We start from the raw sequence: 20,000 nt of genomic DNA on the forward strand, positions 1-20,000 counted from the left end.
CCTAATGTAGAAGAAAACAGATATAAAATCATTAATTTATATGAACTGATTCAATTTTTATTATTAAAAAAACCAATAAGATTTAACCTTCAAATGGTGTTGTTCAGTTTACATTCTGTGGATATACTGCGCACACAAACCATGCTTGTTGTCATATATGTGTGTGTGTGTGTGTGTGTGTGTGTGTGTGAGAATGCTTTCATGCAGCTCATATTTCAGTCCACCATGGCAGCTGCCGTGAGACCAGTTTCCTTCTACAGCGCTCGTACTGTAACTGGCAGACGTTTCCCTACGACGCACGTCCAGTTTGTTTGTTTGTTTGTTAATGGATTTATTGATTTTCTTTTTGTTAAATCAAAGCCCAGTCATGAATGTGCACTGGAGGAGGTTCCTCTCAGCTGTTTACATTTTATTATTTTATAGTTAACCCTCATATTGCTGAACGATAATTCTTTACTTAGAAGTTACAATGTTGGGCTGTAACCAACTTATTGTCAGTCTGAAATAACCTGACGATTGGTTCCATGATTCATTTATTAATTTTTACAGAAAATAAGTCAGGTAAAAAAGCCTCCAAAGCCCAAGATGTGATCATCAAACCGAAAAGAAAAACCCTCAAACATTTCAATTTGAGGAGCTTGATCCAGTTCATTCTTCGGCCTTTAGCCTTTTCAAAAAATATTCAAATGAATTGGTGATCAAAATTGTTGCCAAATAAACTTTTATCCCCTCAACTGTAGACGGATGATTCCCAGAGTTTGTACAAATTCAATGTGAAGGGATGCAAGAAACAACTTTTCGGCTGAGCTTGTATATTGTGGACATAAAATATAATGTTTTCGTGTGAGCATATACCAGACTCACACTTTGGACAAAAGCAAAAAAGGTCAGGACGGATTAGAAAGAGCTGACAACAACTCACCGGACGAGAGCAGAGTGAGCAGGAAGACGGAGGCCAGTGCTGCACGCAGAAGCTTCATGGTTGACTGGTGGTGGCGAGAAGCGAGGGGTTCAGATCCCCGCCGACCTTCTGCCAGAGGGAGGGAGTGAGTGAGTGACAGGCGGCAGCTGCAGAGAGAAAATAGAAAGACAGAGACACAGCAGCCGGCTGCTGTCACCTCCAGTCTGTACGGGAAACAGGAGGAGGCTGGAAGGGAAGGTCAGATACAGGGAAGCCATCATAACAACAAAACTTGTCCTGAAGAATATTCCACAACACTGACACAACAAACCTGTGAGGGGAAACAGAAATGACCCCACAAGAGGTGCGAGGTCATCAACAGACTCCTCCTGGACCGGGTCAGTGGATGGACATGTAGAAGGAATGTATTCCATGAAGAAACTGACCTACTGCCGGAGGACTAAAGCACAGATCTGTAGATAAAGAAAACACATATTGCCCCTTTAATATGTTGAAAAAATAATTTTGGGTCTCACTCAATATAAATTTTGGTCACTTTATTACCTAATTATTAAGAATTTAAATTCAGATGTAAAGATGATTAAAGATACAATTATAAGTTTTACTAAAGAATACAGATTTGTGCAAAAAAAAAAATCATAATGGCAAACGAATTAATGTTTTAGCCTTTGCGCTGAAAGTGGAACAAATTATAGCAACGAGGAAAGACATCAACCTTGAACACAACTCACCTGGTGACGTTTTACACCGTGCGTTAAAACTAAAAGTGTACCTTCAGACTTTCTTCTAAAAATTCAGGATCTAGAATATTTCTATGTAAAGCAAAAATCATACAACATCACAGGAAGATTCCCGTTGCACAGAACTTTTGTCTAAACAAATGAACCCTTTATAAAAACCTGGTCGCAACAACTTCCCAAACGCTCCGACATTTTTCGCCATCAAACAGCTAAAGGAAAACATTTGATCTCAGACGCCGGTGGAAATGAGGATGTTGTTCTTACCTGATGTTGCCGAGTGAAGTGTGGTCCTTTCATGCTATATATCAATGACATAAATAAGCAATGTATCGAAGGTGTTGAAACTGGTTGGTTTGCTGCCGATACAAGTATTTTTCGTTCTGTTGATGATCTACATCAATTACTGGAGGAGATCACGACAGAAATGTACAAATCAAAACTACGGTAGTCAATAGTAACAAATCAATTTTTGAGCAAAACAAAAACAGGGTACAGGGATGAAGGTGTTTGATTTGCATCGTTACGGTTGTTACGTTACGGTCGTTACGTTACGGTCGTTGACACTTTTTTAGTTAACACGTATTTTCAAGATGAGGCGGCTGCAGTCGGAGGTCACCTACAAAAAAATTTATTTCATCAGCGCTGAAATCTACAAACACACACACACACACACACACACACACATTTTATCTGGACTTAGGAATCCAGTACAAATACAGATTAATCATTTATTTAGCAAAACGATAAAAACACAGAGACAAACGTACAAAGATTTCATATCACCCTGAATCTAAAAAATATCTGTTCAGTACAGTGGAAGTCCAAAAGTCTGAGACGTGAACATGGACAGCAATCTCAGACTGCGCTGAAGTTCATTGTGTACTTTTATGTAGTATAAAAAAGTTCATAAAGGTTTAAAAAGAAGAATTATTGTCCATAAAGTCTGAAGAATCTGTGTTGATTTTTTTCCCCTCCCTCCCTCACTCATCTGCGTCGCCGGCGGTCCGTCAGAGCGACAGGTTGACGTCGCTCTTCATCTTGCCGGCGCTGAGGCTGTGGATCATGGCGATCATCGACGAGTGTTTGCTCAGCTCGTCCTCCCTCTGCTTCAGTTTCGCCTCCAGCTGGCTCTTCTGCAGCTCCAGAGACGACGCCTGGAAGAGAGAGGAAACGCTACAGCGATCGACGGTGTACAGTAGTCACGGCGACGCCGTAACGCCCGTTTACCTTGATGCTGGCGTCCTTCCTGGCCTGCTCCGTCTTGTTGAGTTCCTTCCTCAGTACGTCCACCGTCTCCTCCAGGTCCCTCCTCTCCTGATCCCTCTCCTTCCCCTTCTCCTCCTCGGCTCGCAGTTCACCACGCAGACCTGCCAGGAACGTCGGCAAGAAAGTATTCAAGCGTTTCACCGCAATAATGTCAAGTCATATTTATATAATAATTTTTACGAAAATAAACAACTAGCTATTTGTACTCAGATGTCAAATATGGTATGGGAAATCTACCGAGAAGTCAAAATTTTGTTTCGGAACCGTGATTATTAACTGAGTATAATAGGAAACACCTCCCACATTTAAACCATGAACGGGGCAGTGTTGGCCCCTGTGCTCCGCTCGCTAACTGGCACCATTTAATATAGTCACGAGGAGAAACTCCAGAGAGCTTTCTGATTGGACGACAGAATGAGTAGGAGTCGTCAAACAGATGTAGACGTAAAAAAATCCAGGATGTTGGTTTTCAAAAAGAGATAAATGAAGAGACACAGGATTCAACCGCTAAAATATTGATTCTTTTTTTCAACCAAACCAATCTGACGTGTGGAAGTCGGACCGACCTGTGATGTCACCGTTCCTCTGCTGAAGCTCTGAACGGAGACATCGGATCTCCTCCTCTCTCTCCTCCAACACGGACGCCGTCCTGAGGAAGAAAGACGAAAAAAAAGAGACAAGGTTGAACCTTTGACTGCCGACTGAAGTGTCAGTGTTTCCGATAAGAGGAAAGACGCAGGGATGAATTACCTCTCGTGCTGCAGCTGAAGCGCTTCGTGGTTCTTCCTCAGAGCGTCGCTCTGTTTGGTGAGAGAGACGTGAGCGACCTGCTGCTCCGTCAGCAGCCGCTCGCTCTCATTCAACCTGCGAAGAGAACGACAAAATCCATTCTGTCAAACTGTGATTAAAGGAGACTAATCAAAAAGGGCACCCGGAGAGCCATATCTCCCCCAAGGCTCACGGATCATCTCCATTTATCCAGATCTGATCCAAATTAAATTTGTTTCTGTCATTTCCCACCCTTCCACAATATTACAGGGAGTTTTTTTGCATAATCTGACAGACACAGTAACGCTAATAAAACACCCCTGACCTGTTGAGCAGGGCGTTGTAGGCTCCTTTGAGGGCCTGGTGCTCCTCGGAGTCCCGCTGCAGCCTGGCGTTGTGCTGCAGCAGCTCCTCCATGTCGGCCTTGGAGCGCTGCACCTCCAGCACCTGGCTACCGAGCTCGCCCTGCAGCTCCTCGCGCCGCCGCTCGGCGTCCTTCAGCAGGCAGCCCAGCTTGTGAGCCTGAAGGTCGGAGAAACACGGGAGATAATACATGTCAGCAACTGTGAATGGAGAGGGAGAGAGAGAGAGACTGTCTTGACCTATGGTTAATATTTGAAAATGAAGTATAAATGATGATGTCACCTCAGCCTCGGCTTGAGCTCGCTGGAAGCGATACTGAGCCAGGAGACGGTCGGCCTGAGAGAGAGCCAGAGCCTTGGCCTCCAACAAGTCCTGCAGGCGACTCTCCTGAGACTGATCAGGAGACACAAAAGGAAAATCACTTGAGACAAACCCTTCTGTCTACAAGGAAAAACTCTGTCACCGTCACGACCTCGCAAATCAATGAAGACTCATGAAACCTCCACAATTACAGAATGAAAACTGTTGTTGTCTCAACCATTGCAATTCTTGTGCTTAGGTTCCCAATTAGGGCATGGCAAAAAAAACAAAAACATGTCCTGTTGTGATGCCGATGAGGCTCCGATTTTGTCGACACTGTGTCAAAAATCTGACAATTCAAATAAATTGCAATCGTATCTGAGGTTGTAGATTCGTGCTGGTTACGCCCTGGATTATTAATAATATTACATTTGCCCATGAACACATACATTGGGTGAAAAACTGGAGAAAAAATAAAGTAAAATAAACGCAATAAGACACTCTAAGTCACCATGAACTAAAAAAACACAGACAGATTTTTTCACAAATATATTTGTGAAAAAATAAATTTGTGCCCAGAAATGAAGTAACTTGAATGTCTTTTATCACAAGCAAAATATTTTTTTCATCACAACATATACTGTAGATACATTATTATAATCTAAAATGTGTTTACCAGAAAACATAAAAATCCATAAAGCAGAATTTATTGCTGTGAAAGTGCAACGGTTGAGAAACATAAGACATAACTTTTATAAATAAGAAAAAAATTAAAATCTAATACATACATTTATGAAGTATTTGACACAGTAACATCTGACGAACAGACTCACCGCGAACGCCGAGAACTTCTGCGCATAAACGTCGATGATCTCGGACACGTGCGAGTCCTTCACCTGCTCCTGCAGCTGCAAAAAAATATATAATAATTTGATTGTTTTATGTGAATAATGCTTGATCCTGAAGAGATAGGCATATCTCTCCGAGGTTTTACCTCCAGGCCGTTCTGTATCTTCTCCACCAGACTCTGCACGCCCCAGCTCGAACCGCCGGACGAGTCCAGGAGGCTGCTGTTGGTCCTGGGGGACGGGACTTCCTGCACCGCAACGCGTTTGACGGAAAGCTCGGCCTCCCTCGGCCGATAGGCGTTGTTGGCAGCGATGCTTTCTCCCAGACTTCAAAGCGTGGGAGAGACAAGACAAGATTTTTCTCCACAACTGTAATTTCACCGTATTCAAATTTTAAAACAACTCAATATTAAATCATTAAAATAATCCAGTACTGACCCATTAATGTGAAAAAAATGTATTTGAAGGATTGACACAAGTGGACAAATGCTACAAGAGGCTGCAACCTGAATCATAATTTTCCTTTTTTTTTTTCCTTTCAGGTCATTTTTCTTCTTTTAATTTCCTATAAAACAATACATTTTTCATGTCTTTCTTTGGAAACACACATCCCTTTTAAAGGAAATTGATTGAGACAAAGATCCAGAGGAACCGGACAAAACATAATTTAATAATGCGTCAAGACGTATATAAATAAGCGTGTTGGCCTCCAGCATGTGACTCACACCAATGAGGGGAAGTCCGGGAGGGGCGTGGCTTCAAAAAGCAGCGAGAGTCCGGTCTGCACGCGCTCTCTGTGGCTGGAGGTCAGCGCCAGAGAGAGGGGAGTAACTATCCTCTGGTCCTGATCCAACAAGAAGCCCGAGAGACAAATGAGTTCCAGAGGAAAACGGCTGCACACGGGAGGAGAGTGTTTCGGCGTTTACCTGTAGCATCCTATAGAAGCTGGTCTCCATGTCTTTCACCTGCTCCCTCAGTTTGCTCATCAACTCCAGAGTCTTCAACAGAGCTTCTGCACACACCTGACTGAACACACACACACACACGCACACACGCACAGAGGCACGCAGGCAGGCAGGCAGGCAGGCAGGCAGGCAGGCAGGCAGGCAGGCAGGCAGACAGACAGACAGACAGAAAGACAGAAAGACACACACCTTGGTGAAAACAGAACATTGTATCATTTCAAACGGTGTGCAGTCAGGGACCGAGAAAAAAGTTTGTACATTATTTACCTGGGAGGTCATAACTTCCATCCGTCACTCACCTGAGATCGTTGTCACAGCCGGGAGGCAGACTGGTGAGGGGGTTGTTGCCACGGCAACAGGAGAGGAGGGACTCGGCCTGCGAGAGGCAGAGTTGAGCGCTCACCTGACGGGACACCATGGACCGGGTGGAGTCCTCGGTGCACAGGAGTGGAGCAGTTAAGGCTTCAGAACAAGCAGAAAAACACAAAGATTTGTAATAAAATCAATGAAAAAGCAGCAGCGGCGACGTCGTGTAAAGGATATCAAGCAGCAAACTGGTCACGTATGTGACGCGGCTGCAGTGTTGTCTCAGGTGAGCATCTCCCTTGGCGGGATCGAGGCCCCTCAGCAGCCCCAACAACACCGGGAGGAGCATTTCCACGAATCCCAGCACACGGTCGGCTCCACTCTCTGCTCCCAGCGCCTCCTGAGCAGAAAAAGTAAAAACGTGAAAAGAAGAACTTGATAGGATTCAGAGAGTGACAACAGTTCCACTCCACTGTACCTTCAGCAGCTCATGCAGCAGGTGCAGGGCCTGGAGGGAGCAGGATTCGGCGCCCTCCACAGGCGAGCTCAGCCACTGCACCAGAGCGAGGCCAGACTCTGCCTTGCGGCCCCCGGCTTCCGGTCCGGGCCCCTGCCGTCGGCCTCCCGCTCTGACTTTGGCCGCGGCTGGTTTGAAAACCACCTCGCACAGAAGCGAGCGCAAACCCGAGACACTGCACATGGCCAGGAGCAGCTCCAAAACCTGCAAACAACACAGAAGGTCAGGGCATCATCACACATCAAAGACCAAAGTTGATAAAAACAAGAATATCTTTGGCAGGTGAACCGATGAAGAAGAAGAAAATTCAGGATTCAAGTTTTCAGAGTTTCTAAAGACACAATTCATTCTTTACTATCAGCTTTTTCTTGGATTGGAAGACGATTGATATATTGTATTTCTTGAAAACCTGCGTGCTACACTGGGTACCCAATGTTAAAACATCTCGCGGACAAGGCCTCAGTAGCTGTTTTTTCAGACAGGCACTGACGAGGTCCGGACATTTTCCAGAACTTTTCCTGCCAGCCGCTTTGTAAAATAATTTCAAGAGCGAGCCCATGTTAGACAATATCCGTAAAGTTTTTTAAAGATCTGCTTCCCACAGCGGAGTTATCGTCATGCACTGCCTCCTCCTCCTCCTGCTGCTGCTGCTGCTGCTGCTCTACACGGACGCCACAGAAGGTTTTTCCGGTAATTGTGTTCCTGTCGCTTGAACACGTCCGACTCAGACAATCTCCTGCTGCTATGTGGAAAGACAAACTCTGGAAAAAGTCCAGACCCAAGTTTCTGGAAAATTTTGCAGAGTTCATGCCTCAAAACATCTCCAGAGTTGTAGCTTCAAGAAACGAACGAAATCACAATGTGCTGAATTTGTGTCCAGCTGGAGGCTGTGGTTGTTTTGTCACCGCCACCATTTCCTGTCATTGTTTAACCATGTGACATTGTTTTTTTGCCATATGAAGACATGTAAAGCGTGCGTGATGTTGTCATGTCGAGTGGAAGCCGCCTGGCTCCTTTCGTCTCACCTTGGCTGCAGAGTCGGGGTCCTTTGACTGTAACAGCCCTAAAACCTGAGACACACATGCTGAGAAGTGCTGATACCTGGCAATGGAAGGGGAAAGAAATATGGTATCAATATCAATTCACAGTCCGCAGACTCAACCACTGAGGTTAAACGAGACGTGTGTGTGTGTGTGTGTGTGTGTGTGTGTGTGTGTACCTGGTGAGGAAGTCTGCTATTTTGGGGTTCTTCAACAAGTCGACCAAAAGATCCACGGAGTATTTTCTTGTCAGAGTTCCGTCGCCGTTCACAATGATGTTGAACACAAGCTGGAACGTCTGGTGGATGTTTTTTGCATCGAAGAGCTGGCGGCGACAAAAACACAACAGAGAGAAGATGATGAGGGGAAAACTGTCACGGCTACAAGATGATGCATTGCTGACAAAACCTCTTTGCTAATGATCTTACATCATCCGCAATAGTGCGGATGACCCTAACCCTAACCCTAAATAATTGAGATTAAGACAAAAAAATATAGAATCCAGAGCTGAAATTGAAGATGTTAAGATGTTTTTATTTGCCGTCACTTGGTTTTAAATAAACGTTCAGTCGATTCCCCCCATTTACCTTTCCTCCAACCTTCTCGTTCAGTGTGAGGCTGGACAGTATGGATAACGTGAAGACCACCACAGTCAGACTGTTGTGAGCCAGGAAGTTGATCAGCGTTCGATAAAACGGCTTCACGTTGTCCTAAAAACACAACACACACACACACACACACACACACACACACACACACACACACACACACACACACACACACACACACACACACACACACACACACACACACACACACACACACACACACACACACACACACACACACACACACACACACACACACACACACACACACACACACACACACACACACACACAACATAAGAGACGAGGTGTCACATCCATGTAGCCGCAAGCTGCTGATGTATTGTGCTTTGGACTTCCTGTTCAGGGCCTCGTGCAAACAAGTTAAAAAACACTCACCAGAGACTTGATGTGGCTCTGCAGCGAGTGGTTGTCTCGACACAGGTTGGCCATGAGGCCGAGGCAGGGCATGATGATGATGTCTTCATTCTGCGACTGGCTGCATTTCGAAAAGAGCGTAACAGGGTTACATAGCGACCCTCCTCTTTCATTGTATGGTACTGGCTGATCTGGAGGTGTGTGTGTGTGTGGGGGGATTACATGTTAGTCATGAGGAAAGCGACGAGTTCATGCATGTAGTTTGTCGACTGGAAGATGCGAGTGTTGTACGTGAGTTTCTGCAGCACCTGCAGACACTGGAAAAAAAAATGTCTTAACGAAGATTTTGGTCACATTAATCCATTCACACACACATTTTTATACAGCACCTTTCAATCACACATTATTGACAGCCGCCAGGGGGCCAATGTAGTCGAACTGCTGACCCCCTGGCTCGTGGACGATCCACCCCCAGGTGCAACATTACTACATATGCTCTATTACTGCGTTAACTGTGCGAAACAACAATATACAAATTATAACTTGACTTATTTCAAGAGGAGAAATCAATTCAACTAGAGGTGCAACAATTAATCGATAAGTAATCCACTGCTACATTAATCGCCAACTATTTCATAATGGAAAAAAGTTTAAAACTCTCTCATTTCAGCTTCTTAAATATGAATATTTTCTGGTTTCTTGGCTCCTCTGGGACAGTAAACTGAATATCTTTGGCTAACATTTATCACCATTTTATGAACCGAACAACTCAACGATTAATTGAGAAATAAGTAACAGATTAATCGATTATGACAATAATCTTTAGTTGCAGCCCAACATTATATAATTTAGAAAGACCACAAATGCAAAGCTACCTGAACTTCGATTCTTTTCATTGTGATGCTCAAAATGTGTCCTGACAATAATCTGTACAGAGAAGAGGATGTAGTCATAACCTGCAATGCGACACCAAGCGGTGTGCTGCGAGGTACTCACCTGCAGCACCAGTGGCTCTCCAGGTGTGGCCCCATGGCAGTGGATGACCGAGGCCAAGGTGCTGGTGAGGTTGTAGCTGCTGTGCAGCATCACCCGACTGTCGTCATCACAAGCTGGAGGGGAGCAGCAGTGTACAAGTGGGGGAAGTCCAACGATTATGCTTCAGTAAGTGTCAGTGTTGGTTAAAACTTTTCACAAAAAACGAAATAAATTTGCATTTTATGAAAAAGAAATTGTTCTACGTATTCTTGTTGTATTTGTGTTTTCTTTTTATTTATAGTTATTCATGATACAGTTTATGGTTAAACTAAAATATCAAGCCTCGGTTACATTTCTTTGTCATTAATATTTTTGACATCTAAGGAATTATTGACAGATTAAAATATATGTAAATATATATATCGGCCGATGTGTAAGTGTCGAAAATGTTTTACTCCCTAATATCGATATTGGAATCCCCCACCCCCAAATTCATATCAGTCAGGCTCTATTTTAGGTTACGGCACGTGTGTGTGTGTGTGTGTGTGTGTGTGTGTCTGTGTGTGTGTGTGTGTGTGCGTGTGTGAGTGGGTGCGTCTACAGGTGCACAGTACCTAGTTGTGCCAGCAGGGAGACGATGGCGCTCGTCAGGGCCGGGCTGGTGTTGTGGTTTCCAGCCAGCTCCACCAGTCCACTCACACACTCGCTGGGTAAAACCTGGCCCGAGGACAGCAGCCGGTCACATTTTAGGCCGGAAACCTCCTGCAAAAGAAAAAAAGACAAAGACGGCAGGTTGAAGAGCGATAAGAGAAACAAACTGCACAATAAAGAAAATTAGATGTAAAGTGCATATGTATAAGAATATGTATGGTATGACAAACAGACATAAAGACGGTCGGGACATTACTCCAAACAACTTTCTGAGAATCTGAAACATCTGTGCCAATATTTTGGCCTGTGATTTGTAATATGAAGGCTAAAAAAAAAGGAATATAATTTTATATGAGGGGGCTTGATGATCACCGCACATGACAGCCACATCAAATTCACCTCATTCACCCCTTGTCTTGATCATAAATTCATTTTTTTTTCCACTCTGTGGTCGTGTGTCCAGCAATTCTTCTTCATTAGTTTTGGTAAGGAAAAAATACAAAAATACAAAATCACCCGAGCACCAAACTGCAATCTCCAAAACGACCAACAATCTCTCAAACACGGTTTCCAAAATAAAAGTACTATTTGTTGCATTAGACAGCACTTACTATATTTGGTGTATTGTTACAGTTGTAATGGAATGAAAACATTTAGTTATATGTTTATGATGGTACTTATATGCACTGCCTTATTTCATAATAACCCCCTCTGTACTGTAGTTCACCAGTCGGATATGTTGCACTCTATTAATCTGCACATTACTGATTAATCGACTGACGATCCGAACAATAACCAAAAAAGAAGAAAAAAAGATCAGGGTGAAGATGTGTGTTTTTTTCTTCTTGTCTGATGAAGAGACCTAACCCACAAAATAAATAAGTTAGAAACCTGAGTATCTATCTATCTATCTATCTATCTATCTATTTGTCTATCCATCTATCTATCTATCCATCCATTTATCTATCATCTATCTATCCATCCATTTATCTATCATCTATCTATCTATCCATCCATCTATTTATATATTTGTCTATCCATCTATCATTCTATCCATCCATCCATCCATCCATCGACTCTGACGTCTTAAAAGATCATAAATCATCCTTCGTATGAATCTTTTTTTTCCGACTCAACACTTGACCTGATGCATGTTTCGCTCACCTCCACTTGTTTCTGGAGCTGCGCTGCGTGTTGTGTCGTCCTGCCGCCTCTGTACTGCTGGATCGCCGACAACAGGGACTTCAAACAAGTGGTCAGGTCCATCCTCTCCCCGAGCCTGCGGATCTAAGAACGAGAGAAACTCGAGAAAGCTCCGACACTTTCCAAACAGCGTCCATCTTGACATCTTCTCAGTGGCTAAAGGGAAGCTAACAAGCTAACAAGCTAACACGTCTGTCATGACAACAGCGCCTGAAACAAGTTGTGTCAAAGTGGCTCGTTCATTTAAACCGTCGCTCGTGTTTATCAAACAACAACGTGGAATGTGTCGGGGCTTGCTCGTCGCAGACTACCTGTGTTACTTCGTCTTCCCTCGGAGAAACGTCAACAACAACCGGCGTCTTCCTCCCGCTCCGAACTTCAAACAGGCGAGGAACGCACCATGTCGGCGGGAGGGGGCGGAAGACAAATCTGTATCGATAAAACTAACTCCGATTGATGTGTGATGTTAAATAATCATTTATATGTATACACTGGTGAATATATAATATTTAAAAAAACATGTGGAAAGTTTAACTTTGACTCTTTTATAAATTAAACTTACTGAAAGCACCCAACACCCCCCCCCCCTATTTGTTGGGATAAGCCAAGAAAGCCACGTCATCCGAGGGGCGGTGCCAGACTCTGCCAGAATTTAATAAAATAAAATAAAATAAAACAAAACAAAACAAAACAAAACAAAACAAAACAAAACAAAACAAAACAAAACAACACAAAACAAAACAATACAAGTAAAATAAAATAAAATAAAATAAAATAAAATAAAATAAAATATAATTAATATAATAAAATGAAAAATAAAATATAATATAATATAATATAATATAATATAATATAATATAATATAATATAATTAATAAAATAAAATAAAATAAAATAAAATAATATAAAATAAAATAATATAAAATATAATTAATATAATAAAATAAAATAAAATGAAAAATAAAATAAAATATGATATAATATAATATAATATAATATAATATAATTAATAAAATAAAATAAAATAAAATAAAATAAAATAAAATAAAATAAAATAAAATAAAATATTCAACATTTTTTAATCATGTAATCTCTCTGGTTTATTTGGTCAACCACATTCTAGTTCAGCCCCCCTGTGTGCAATCCAATACAAGAGCCCTGTGTTTAAAAAGTTCATACTGTGTATGTGTATCTGTGGTTTGTGGGGTTGCTGCACTGTTCTACTTGACACTGACATATATTCATAATCACAATTTTTTTTTAAACTGACAGAGATAAATACCGGCAGAGGTTAATATTCACTTATGTTGTGGCATTCATACATGACGAGGAGGAGGAGAACTATGTGTCAGAGTTCCTGGAAATCCATTCAATAGTTGTCAGTTCCAAACTACCAATGTCAACTTTCTGGCAAAAGTAGAGAGAAAATCGGCTGATCACCAAGAAAATGTGTACATTGATTCATCCTCCGGTCAACATGAATGTCTGAAACACATTTCACAACAATCCACTGAATAGTTGTTGAGTTAATTCAGTCTGGGCCGAAGTGGTGGACTTGCCACTAAACTTAAAACTATCAAACTACAGACCAGACAGACAAAGATCTCTGTTCTCATGTCTCCATTATTGTCCAATTGTTTTTCTCTTCTTCACTCTTCTGAGTTCGATTCAGTCGGTGCATCTCGCGTCCTTTGTGCAGATAGTTCCTCCACTTTCTTCAAGTATTTGAAGTCAAAGTTATTCAGGGTAAACTTCAACGTAGTCAGGGTCCGAAGCGTCTACAGGGGAAGAAGAGAGGGTGAAATACACCACGACTCAAAGAAGATGCTGTGAGAGAGAAAAAAAAGACATACTCGCATAGTCGCCCTCTTCTGCACGTGGTCTTTGCGGTGGTGTTGGGTATCTGATCAACAAGGCCGACTTCCGTTTGACCGAGTGCCGCAGGTGCATGGCCAGGCCCTGGTTCTTTCTCTTATAGTTTCGGACCAGATCGTCCAAGGTCTTAAAAAACGCTTCGCTCCCCTGAAGGGGGGAAACACAGTTTACAGTAGAAGACAAAGACACTGGGAGGAAAAAATAGATAATAATCAAAGAAGGAAAAGAAAAAGTAGCAGTAGCACTGAAGGTGAAACTTGGTCTGTGTTTAATATTTGATTGTAGTAAGAGAACAAGAATACAGATTATTTTTCATTTCTCATTGACCTCAGATATGCATGTTATTGTCTCTAAGATCTTTAACGTGTTCGCAGGTGGGAAATGTCCGTATCCTTATTCAGTGTGTAACATCTGCTTCAGACAGCCAAGCAGGATAATATTTCGGTGGTGGGTGAGGTAAAGATTATTATGGTCAAACTCCCATGCGGTAACACTTATACAGTCCCGAGAGGGGGAATATAGTGGACCATAGTGAACCTTGAGGAAACACTGTATACTGTTATGTTGTGACTGTGTTTTGTGCATATTATCATACAAGACCTTTATTCTAACTTCCTGTTATACGGTATCCATGTTTGCATCTCCCTTGTAATAATAACGTAGCTTCTTCTTTTTATCTTCAATGCTACTTTCTAAATTATACTTTGTATTTTATTTTATTTTTAAAAAATCTAATATTTGACTTGGGGTGTTTAAACTCCATTGCATTGTACAATCCTGTATTTGTATAATGATAATAATGCGGAACCTGGAACATTGAGCCTTTGGTTATATTTACAGTACAGCAAACAGTCAGCTGTCAGTTTATTAGGTACACCAATTTAATTCTAATGGTCTATAACACAACAGTCCTGCAATAAATCCTCTTTCATGAAAACAACAATGCTCAGTAGTTATTGAAGTAGATAAATTCTGATTGAAATTGTTATTAAAGATATCTCAATTAAGTCAAAAACTCAACTGCCTTTATCAATCAGACTGTTTATTTGCCACATGTTAATGATGTAAATATATCATCCAATTGCCATCATATAAAGTCATTTATAAAGCAGTTTGAAATTTCAATCAACATGACGTAAGTTAGTTGCCATACAAGTTTTTCCCAGATAAAAAAAAATTAAGATATCAGATCGATTGAACTTTCAGTACTCGACACTAAACTTTGTGCCATGGACATATGATATCACCGAACATTTAACAGATTAAGTTAAATCTTAACAAAAGCAAAAGCAAATGCTTATGTACAGTATGTGTGTGTGTGTGTGTGTGTGTACCTGGAGAGTGTACTGTCCAGTGCATGTCTGAAGAAGTCTGTAGGTATACACCACCTTCTTTTTACTGCAAAGATACAACCTGAATGTCAACCATTAATTATACTATAACCACTCCTGATTGGTTTCACAAATCTAAAACAAAAGATAAATAAATGAAACATGATTCTAGTGAGTCATAGAAACCAGTTCAAACTGGAACATGATCCACTCAATGACCCAGTTTGAATCTTTCGTGGTCATGTAAAATGTTTCTGCATGTTTCTACTGAACAATTTAAAAAAAAAAACAGTTTTTGTCTTTGAAATTTTAAATGAAAATATCTAGAAACACTGGTAAAAATGTATAGTTACATGAAAACATAAACTAATACTAGTGCCAATACTAATAATTATAGTAATATTAAGCTTATCCAAGTACAGTTTTTTTTTTAAGTCCCAAATTAAGAGTAATACAATATTACATGTAAAATTATGAAAAAGACCAAATCAAACGCTCCAGTTCAGAGAGCAGAGAACTCACTAGACACACAGACACAAGGCCCCCCGAATGGTCTCGCTGTCTCGGATCAGATAAGCTCCATCCTTGTTCTTCTGGCCCAGAAGCTCCTCGCACTCCTTCTTGCTGATGGCGCCGTGGAAGCACACCGGCAGAGCCGCAGCCATGGCGAGGAGACTGCAAAACGTCAGGGCATCCACCACCACTCAGAACACCTGCGTTCCCCTGGCCAGCCGCCCTGCAGGGCCCCCGGCCGGTGCCATGGAAGGTCCCGTGAAGTGACCTGAGGTCTGGTGGGTCTGACGCAGAGTGGCTGCAAGTGAGGAGGCCAAGTCAGCAGCTGACACGAAGACATGAACAACTGAGAGAAGAAGTGAGAAGAAAAACCACTGAGTTGGTGTGACAGCTTGCACAGGAAGTCTGTGTGTGTGTGTGTGTGTATATATACACACACACACACACACACACACACACACACATATATATATGTTTTATTTTTTAAAGCCTACGGTAAAATGACAGGGTTGCCACAAGCTACGAGCTTGTGAAACGATGCTAATGAACCTGTAGAAGCCACAAGTCCGGATGAAATCAACCTTGTTGTTACTCGCGATGTCATTGGAAAATACTACACTACCCACAATCCTTCAGTGTAACATCGACGTCTCTGATTGGTGGAAGCGCTTAATACACCCGCGAACTTAAACTGTCGTTGGAAATGACGCGTCCTTTTCCTTTTGACACACACACACACACACACACACACATATATATACACACACACACACATATATATACACACACACACACACACACACACACAGTCGCAGTGGGGAGGAGCAGACGAAAACGAAAGTATAGTCGAGTCAAACTCTTTTAACTTTGCAAACACTGACGCAGGTGAGTTTCACATTGTTTGCCTTCAGTTTTCTCTTATTTATTAACATCACACGAAATTTATTGTCGCGCTTTGGGTAGTTGAGAAGCCCTTTATAAAGCCAATAAATTATTATTATTATTATCATTTATTAGTAGAAGTCAGCGAGTGTGTATTAAAACCGTGGGCGGTTTTAATACATTTTCGTTTTAATATTCAAAAATTTTAAATGGGAAAACCATCCGTTCTCATTGGCCAAGAGAAACGGACTTATTTGTTTCGTTGACCTTCTGTCGTGGCAGTCCCTTTTTAAACCGATACAAACGTTTGGCATCCTGTGTTTTGTACCAGCTGGCAGGACTGAATTTATCCTTATCATGTTTGTTTATGTTGTTATTTAAGATGCATCTGTTTTTTTCAGCTTTATTCTACATGTAAAGAACTGAAAGAAGGGTTTTGTTGATGTATTATAAAGATGTACGCTGTTTAAATCCACTAACTGTTTATGATGTTTATCGCTTCGTTCATTATTTTGTGCAGGATTCACTGTGTGGTAGTGTTTGTTTCATTGTTGGCTTGTATCTCTGTCATTAAAGGGTCCCTTCATCTGGTGACTGACAGCATCAAGGAAAAATGAAGCATCAGTGGTTTAAAAGGAGGCCAGCTGATGTGACACCCTCTCTGCCATCGCCCTGACTACAGACGGACCGTGTTGGTGCTGTGGTGTTGAACAAAGGTCCTGGGAGAGTAAAGGTGAGTCGCCATTTTGTTTTCTTGAACCTTTTTCTCATGTTTTGATTTTAGGGAGGCAGGTAAGAGTCCTGTATTTTCTGTTGCTTGATAGGTTATTAAGTTTCATCAATTGGAATTGAGTTGAGAGATTCATCATTAGTTTTGTCTCATCTGCATATTTTCACACGGCAGAGACCAGAAATAGTTTTTATCACTGTATGCAACAGAAGTCAGAAAAGCACAACTCAAAGACAGTTTTTTGTAAAAATTTCTCATAACAACTGGAGGGATGGATGGATGGATGGAGGGAGGGAAGAATGGAGGGATGGATGGATGGATGGATGGATGAATGAATGGGTGGATGGTGGGGTAGATGGAGGGATGGAGGGAGGGAGGGAAGGATGGAGGGAGGGATGGATGGATGAATGGATGAATGAATGGATGATGGCCTTCAAATCTGTTGCGGAGCAGAGGATGAATTCTAATGACTTTGTTGAACTTGCAGGTCAAAGTTTTCATTCATCAACTGAAATATCTACTGTACAAAAGTACCAGGTGTTTGGCACCATCGTGTGGTCAACATCTTTATTTTTTAATTTAATTCCACAAGGATCGATGAAGGTACATCTGATCTTATCTCACTTCAACACTACTTCATGACCGGTGCTTTGAATCAGATGGCTACATTTCACATGCGAACACGCTTAAATGTTTCCTCATTTCTCCTTTGAATCGTATCAATTCAACAGATGCAAAAACGGAGGGACTGAGGGTACATGGTGCACTGAATCAGAGAGGTGGACGGGCGGGGGGTGTAAAGGTTTGACCATGTTCTGGATGAGGGAAGGGTCAGAGCCAATCGCAGCTATGTTCTAAATAAACTATGAACCAGTTGTATTTGTGACATGAATCAGTCATATTTCTCCAAAAGGATTTTTCTCAGCAGCTAATTCAACTTCATCTATGCGGAGTCTTGGTTAAAGTTAGTGTTGCAATAAAAGAATAAAAGCTCAAATGATCCACGTCTTTCACACACACACACACAGATTGTAGTATGCGGTCGGACCAGTTGGACAGTACGTCGTAACCATCACTCCGATCCTGGATTAACAGTCAAATAATTTTTTCAGTTCATTACAGAAGTGACAGCAGAGTTCTGACGGCAGGATGATGGAGGTTAAGGCTCCGCTGGTTCTGCTGATCCTGTTTTTATAACATTATTGTTACAGTTTTAATACAGCTCTTACATTTTTTTTTCTTTTTATACGACTGTGACGTGATGTTACGCTACAATACTCGTCACTTTATTGGTTTTTAAAAACTGAATAAACTGGATGTTTTTCTGTTTCCTACACTTCAGGAAGGTGATGGAAGGTTTCTTCTTCGTCAAGCTGAATGTATCGCTCTTTAACGCTGTGCACTGGAGCAGGTTTCGTTTCTACTTTTCTCTGCTTTAATGAGCAATAAGTCACAGTCTGATAACTCAGATAAAAAGAAAAGACGAGCTGCAGCGTCTCCGTGAGAAACGTGTAAAGTACATTTTTGGCCGTCGTGAGTCAGATATAAACCTCAGCTGAAGTAAAACCTGGGTTTAATGAGAGGAGCAGACTATAACAGGGTTAAAGGTCAGAACATACTTTAACAAGGAGATCATTTTCTTTGTGTACATATATGTATATACATGTGGGTGTGTATATATATGTTAACACATTAATATACATGTTAACATTTCAACACATGTATATATTTATATGTGTATATAATTAAAATATGCTGTCAAGAAACAAAATATCACGTGAAGAACAATTCACGTCTGTCTGCTGTTTGACACAAATATCCTGCTCTGTGTTCTCAAGAAGAAGAAGAAACCCTGAACACTGGTTGTGATTAAAATAGAATATTTCTGTTAACTTGAAAAAGTATTATAATCATTTCTCCACAAATTTCTAGCGTTGTGGATTGTCATCAGATTGAAGTAACTATAGACTAGAGTAACTATATATATATATATATATATATATATATATATATATATATATATATATATATATATATACTGTATATGTCGGTGGCCCTGGGGTTGAACGCACGACGGTGGGTGAATGTGCCACCAAAAGTTGGAGCCCCACCAGCGATGGTTATTAATAGACTGCGCAGACTGACCACAGGGCACCCAGCCCATCCCGCCCTGTACTCACTGTACTTCAACATGAACACATGTCATTTCACGTCCACAGGGAGCGAGCGGGGCCCGGCGGCAGCAGTGGGACCAGGCGTGTCCGTTAAATCAGAGCTTCAGTTGCATCGCGTCAGATGACGTCATGAATTCATCTTTACTGTTCTTTTGTGGGGGGGAATCCTCTGATCCCAGCTGCTCCTTGACGTCCATCTCTGATGCTCGCTCGTGTTGTTCTGCATTCATTCAGCTCCACTGCTGTCAGGTACCCGTGTGTGTGTGTGTGTGTGTGTGTGTGTGTGTGTGTGTGTGTGTGTGTGTGTGTGTGTGTGTGTGTGCGTGTGCGTGTGCGTGTTTGTGTGTTTGTGTTTGTTTCTGTGCAGACCAGGGAGCGGATCACCGTGAGGTCACGATGTTCTGGCCAGTTAAAGAGCTTAACTTTGGAGGCCACGCCCCCTCAGTCACATGACTCGACTAATAACAGAATATAAATCCAGTTGTTCACTGAATTGTCCCACAGAAACTGAAGTGGGCGTTTCAGCATCAGCCTGAAACCGCGAGCGGAACCGGCTTGTTGCACTTGAATTAAATTAAAAAGGCAAGGTAACGTAAATGCAATTATTCCCCTGACAACATGTCAGGATGTTATCAATAACCTAAT

General features: G+C 41.8%; 4 protein-coding genes across 9 annotated transcripts in view; 1 reads left to right on the top strand and 3 right to left on the bottom strand.

The window, feature by feature from the left end:
* The window catches only part of chrnd (cholinergic receptor, nicotinic, delta (muscle)), a 7,586-nt gene extending 5,466 nt beyond the window's left edge, over positions 1-2,120 (bottom strand). For both annotated transcript variants that reach the window (XM_047329920.1, XM_047329921.1), the window contains exons 1-2: positions 1,233-2,120; positions 923-1,125 (exon numbers count right to left, since the gene is read on the bottom strand). In XM_047329920.1, the coding sequence (XP_047185876.1) occupies positions 923-980 (58 nt within the window). In that variant the 5' untranslated portion in view covers positions 981-1,125; positions 1,233-2,120. The remainder of the gene's footprint in view (positions 1-922; positions 1,126-1,232) is intronic.
* A 252-nt stretch (positions 2,121-2,372) lies between these two features.
* cip2a (cellular inhibitor of PP2A) lies at positions 2,373-12,398 on the bottom strand. Its single transcript, XM_035619827.2, has 22 exons — positions 12,162-12,398; positions 11,812-11,934; positions 10,611-10,758; positions 10,018-10,130; positions 9,244-9,338; positions 9,043-9,142; positions 8,623-8,745; positions 8,215-8,360; positions 8,021-8,096; positions 6,957-7,199; positions 6,716-6,878; positions 6,472-6,619; positions 6,134-6,233; positions 5,933-6,051; positions 5,354-5,534; positions 5,193-5,267; positions 4,342-4,452; positions 4,022-4,218; positions 3,679-3,792; positions 3,495-3,577; positions 2,890-3,029; positions 2,373-2,816 (listed from the first exon to the last, which is right to left on the bottom strand). The coding sequence occupies exons 2-22, from the start codon at positions 11,911-11,913 to the stop codon at positions 2,670-2,672; spliced, it is 2,724 nt and encodes a 907-aa protein (XP_035475720.2). The 5' UTR covers positions 11,914-11,934; positions 12,162-12,398; the 3' UTR covers positions 2,373-2,669.
* A 527-nt stretch (positions 12,399-12,925) lies between these two features.
* On the bottom strand, positions 12,926-16,197 carry si:ch73-264p11.1 (uncharacterized protein LOC100000923 homolog). Of its 2 annotated transcripts, none has more exons than XM_035618692.2 (5): positions 16,119-16,197; positions 15,579-15,915; positions 15,060-15,123; positions 13,704-13,872; positions 12,926-13,628 (listed from the first exon to the last, which is right to left on the bottom strand). In XM_035618692.2, the coding sequence occupies exons 2-5, from the start codon at positions 15,719-15,721 to the stop codon at positions 13,588-13,590; spliced, it is 417 nt and encodes a 138-aa protein (XP_035474585.2). In that variant the 5' UTR covers positions 15,722-15,915; positions 16,119-16,197; the 3' UTR covers positions 12,926-13,587. The 2 variants fall into 2 exon arrangements, with proteins under 2 accessions (XP_035474585.2, XP_035474584.2); XM_035618691.2 differs by having other exon boundaries at positions 16,064-16,178.
* A 114-nt stretch (positions 16,198-16,311) lies between these two features.
* The window catches only part of lipib (lipase, member Ib), an 11,716-nt gene continuing 8,027 nt past the window's right edge, over positions 16,312-20,000 (top strand). The window contains exons 1-3 of one of the 4 annotated variants that reach the window (XM_047329898.1): positions 16,312-16,454; positions 17,028-17,184; positions 19,401-19,604. In XM_047329898.1, the coding sequence (XP_047185854.1) occupies positions 19,558-19,604 (47 nt within the window). In that variant the 5' untranslated portion in view covers positions 16,312-16,454; positions 17,028-17,184; positions 19,401-19,557. Of the gene's footprint in view, positions 16,455-17,027; positions 17,185-19,400; positions 19,605-19,632 lie in introns of those variants that run through there. The other 3 variants (XM_035618690.2, XM_047329897.1, XM_047329899.1) reach the window with 3 other exon arrangements.

The sequence above is a fragment of the Scophthalmus maximus genome, chromosome 21, assembly GCF_022379125.1.
Source record: "Scophthalmus maximus strain ysfricsl-2021 chromosome 21, ASM2237912v1, whole genome shotgun sequence".
In the NCBI taxonomy this organism is placed as follows: Eukaryota; Metazoa; Chordata; class Actinopteri; order Pleuronectiformes; family Scophthalmidae; genus Scophthalmus; species Scophthalmus maximus.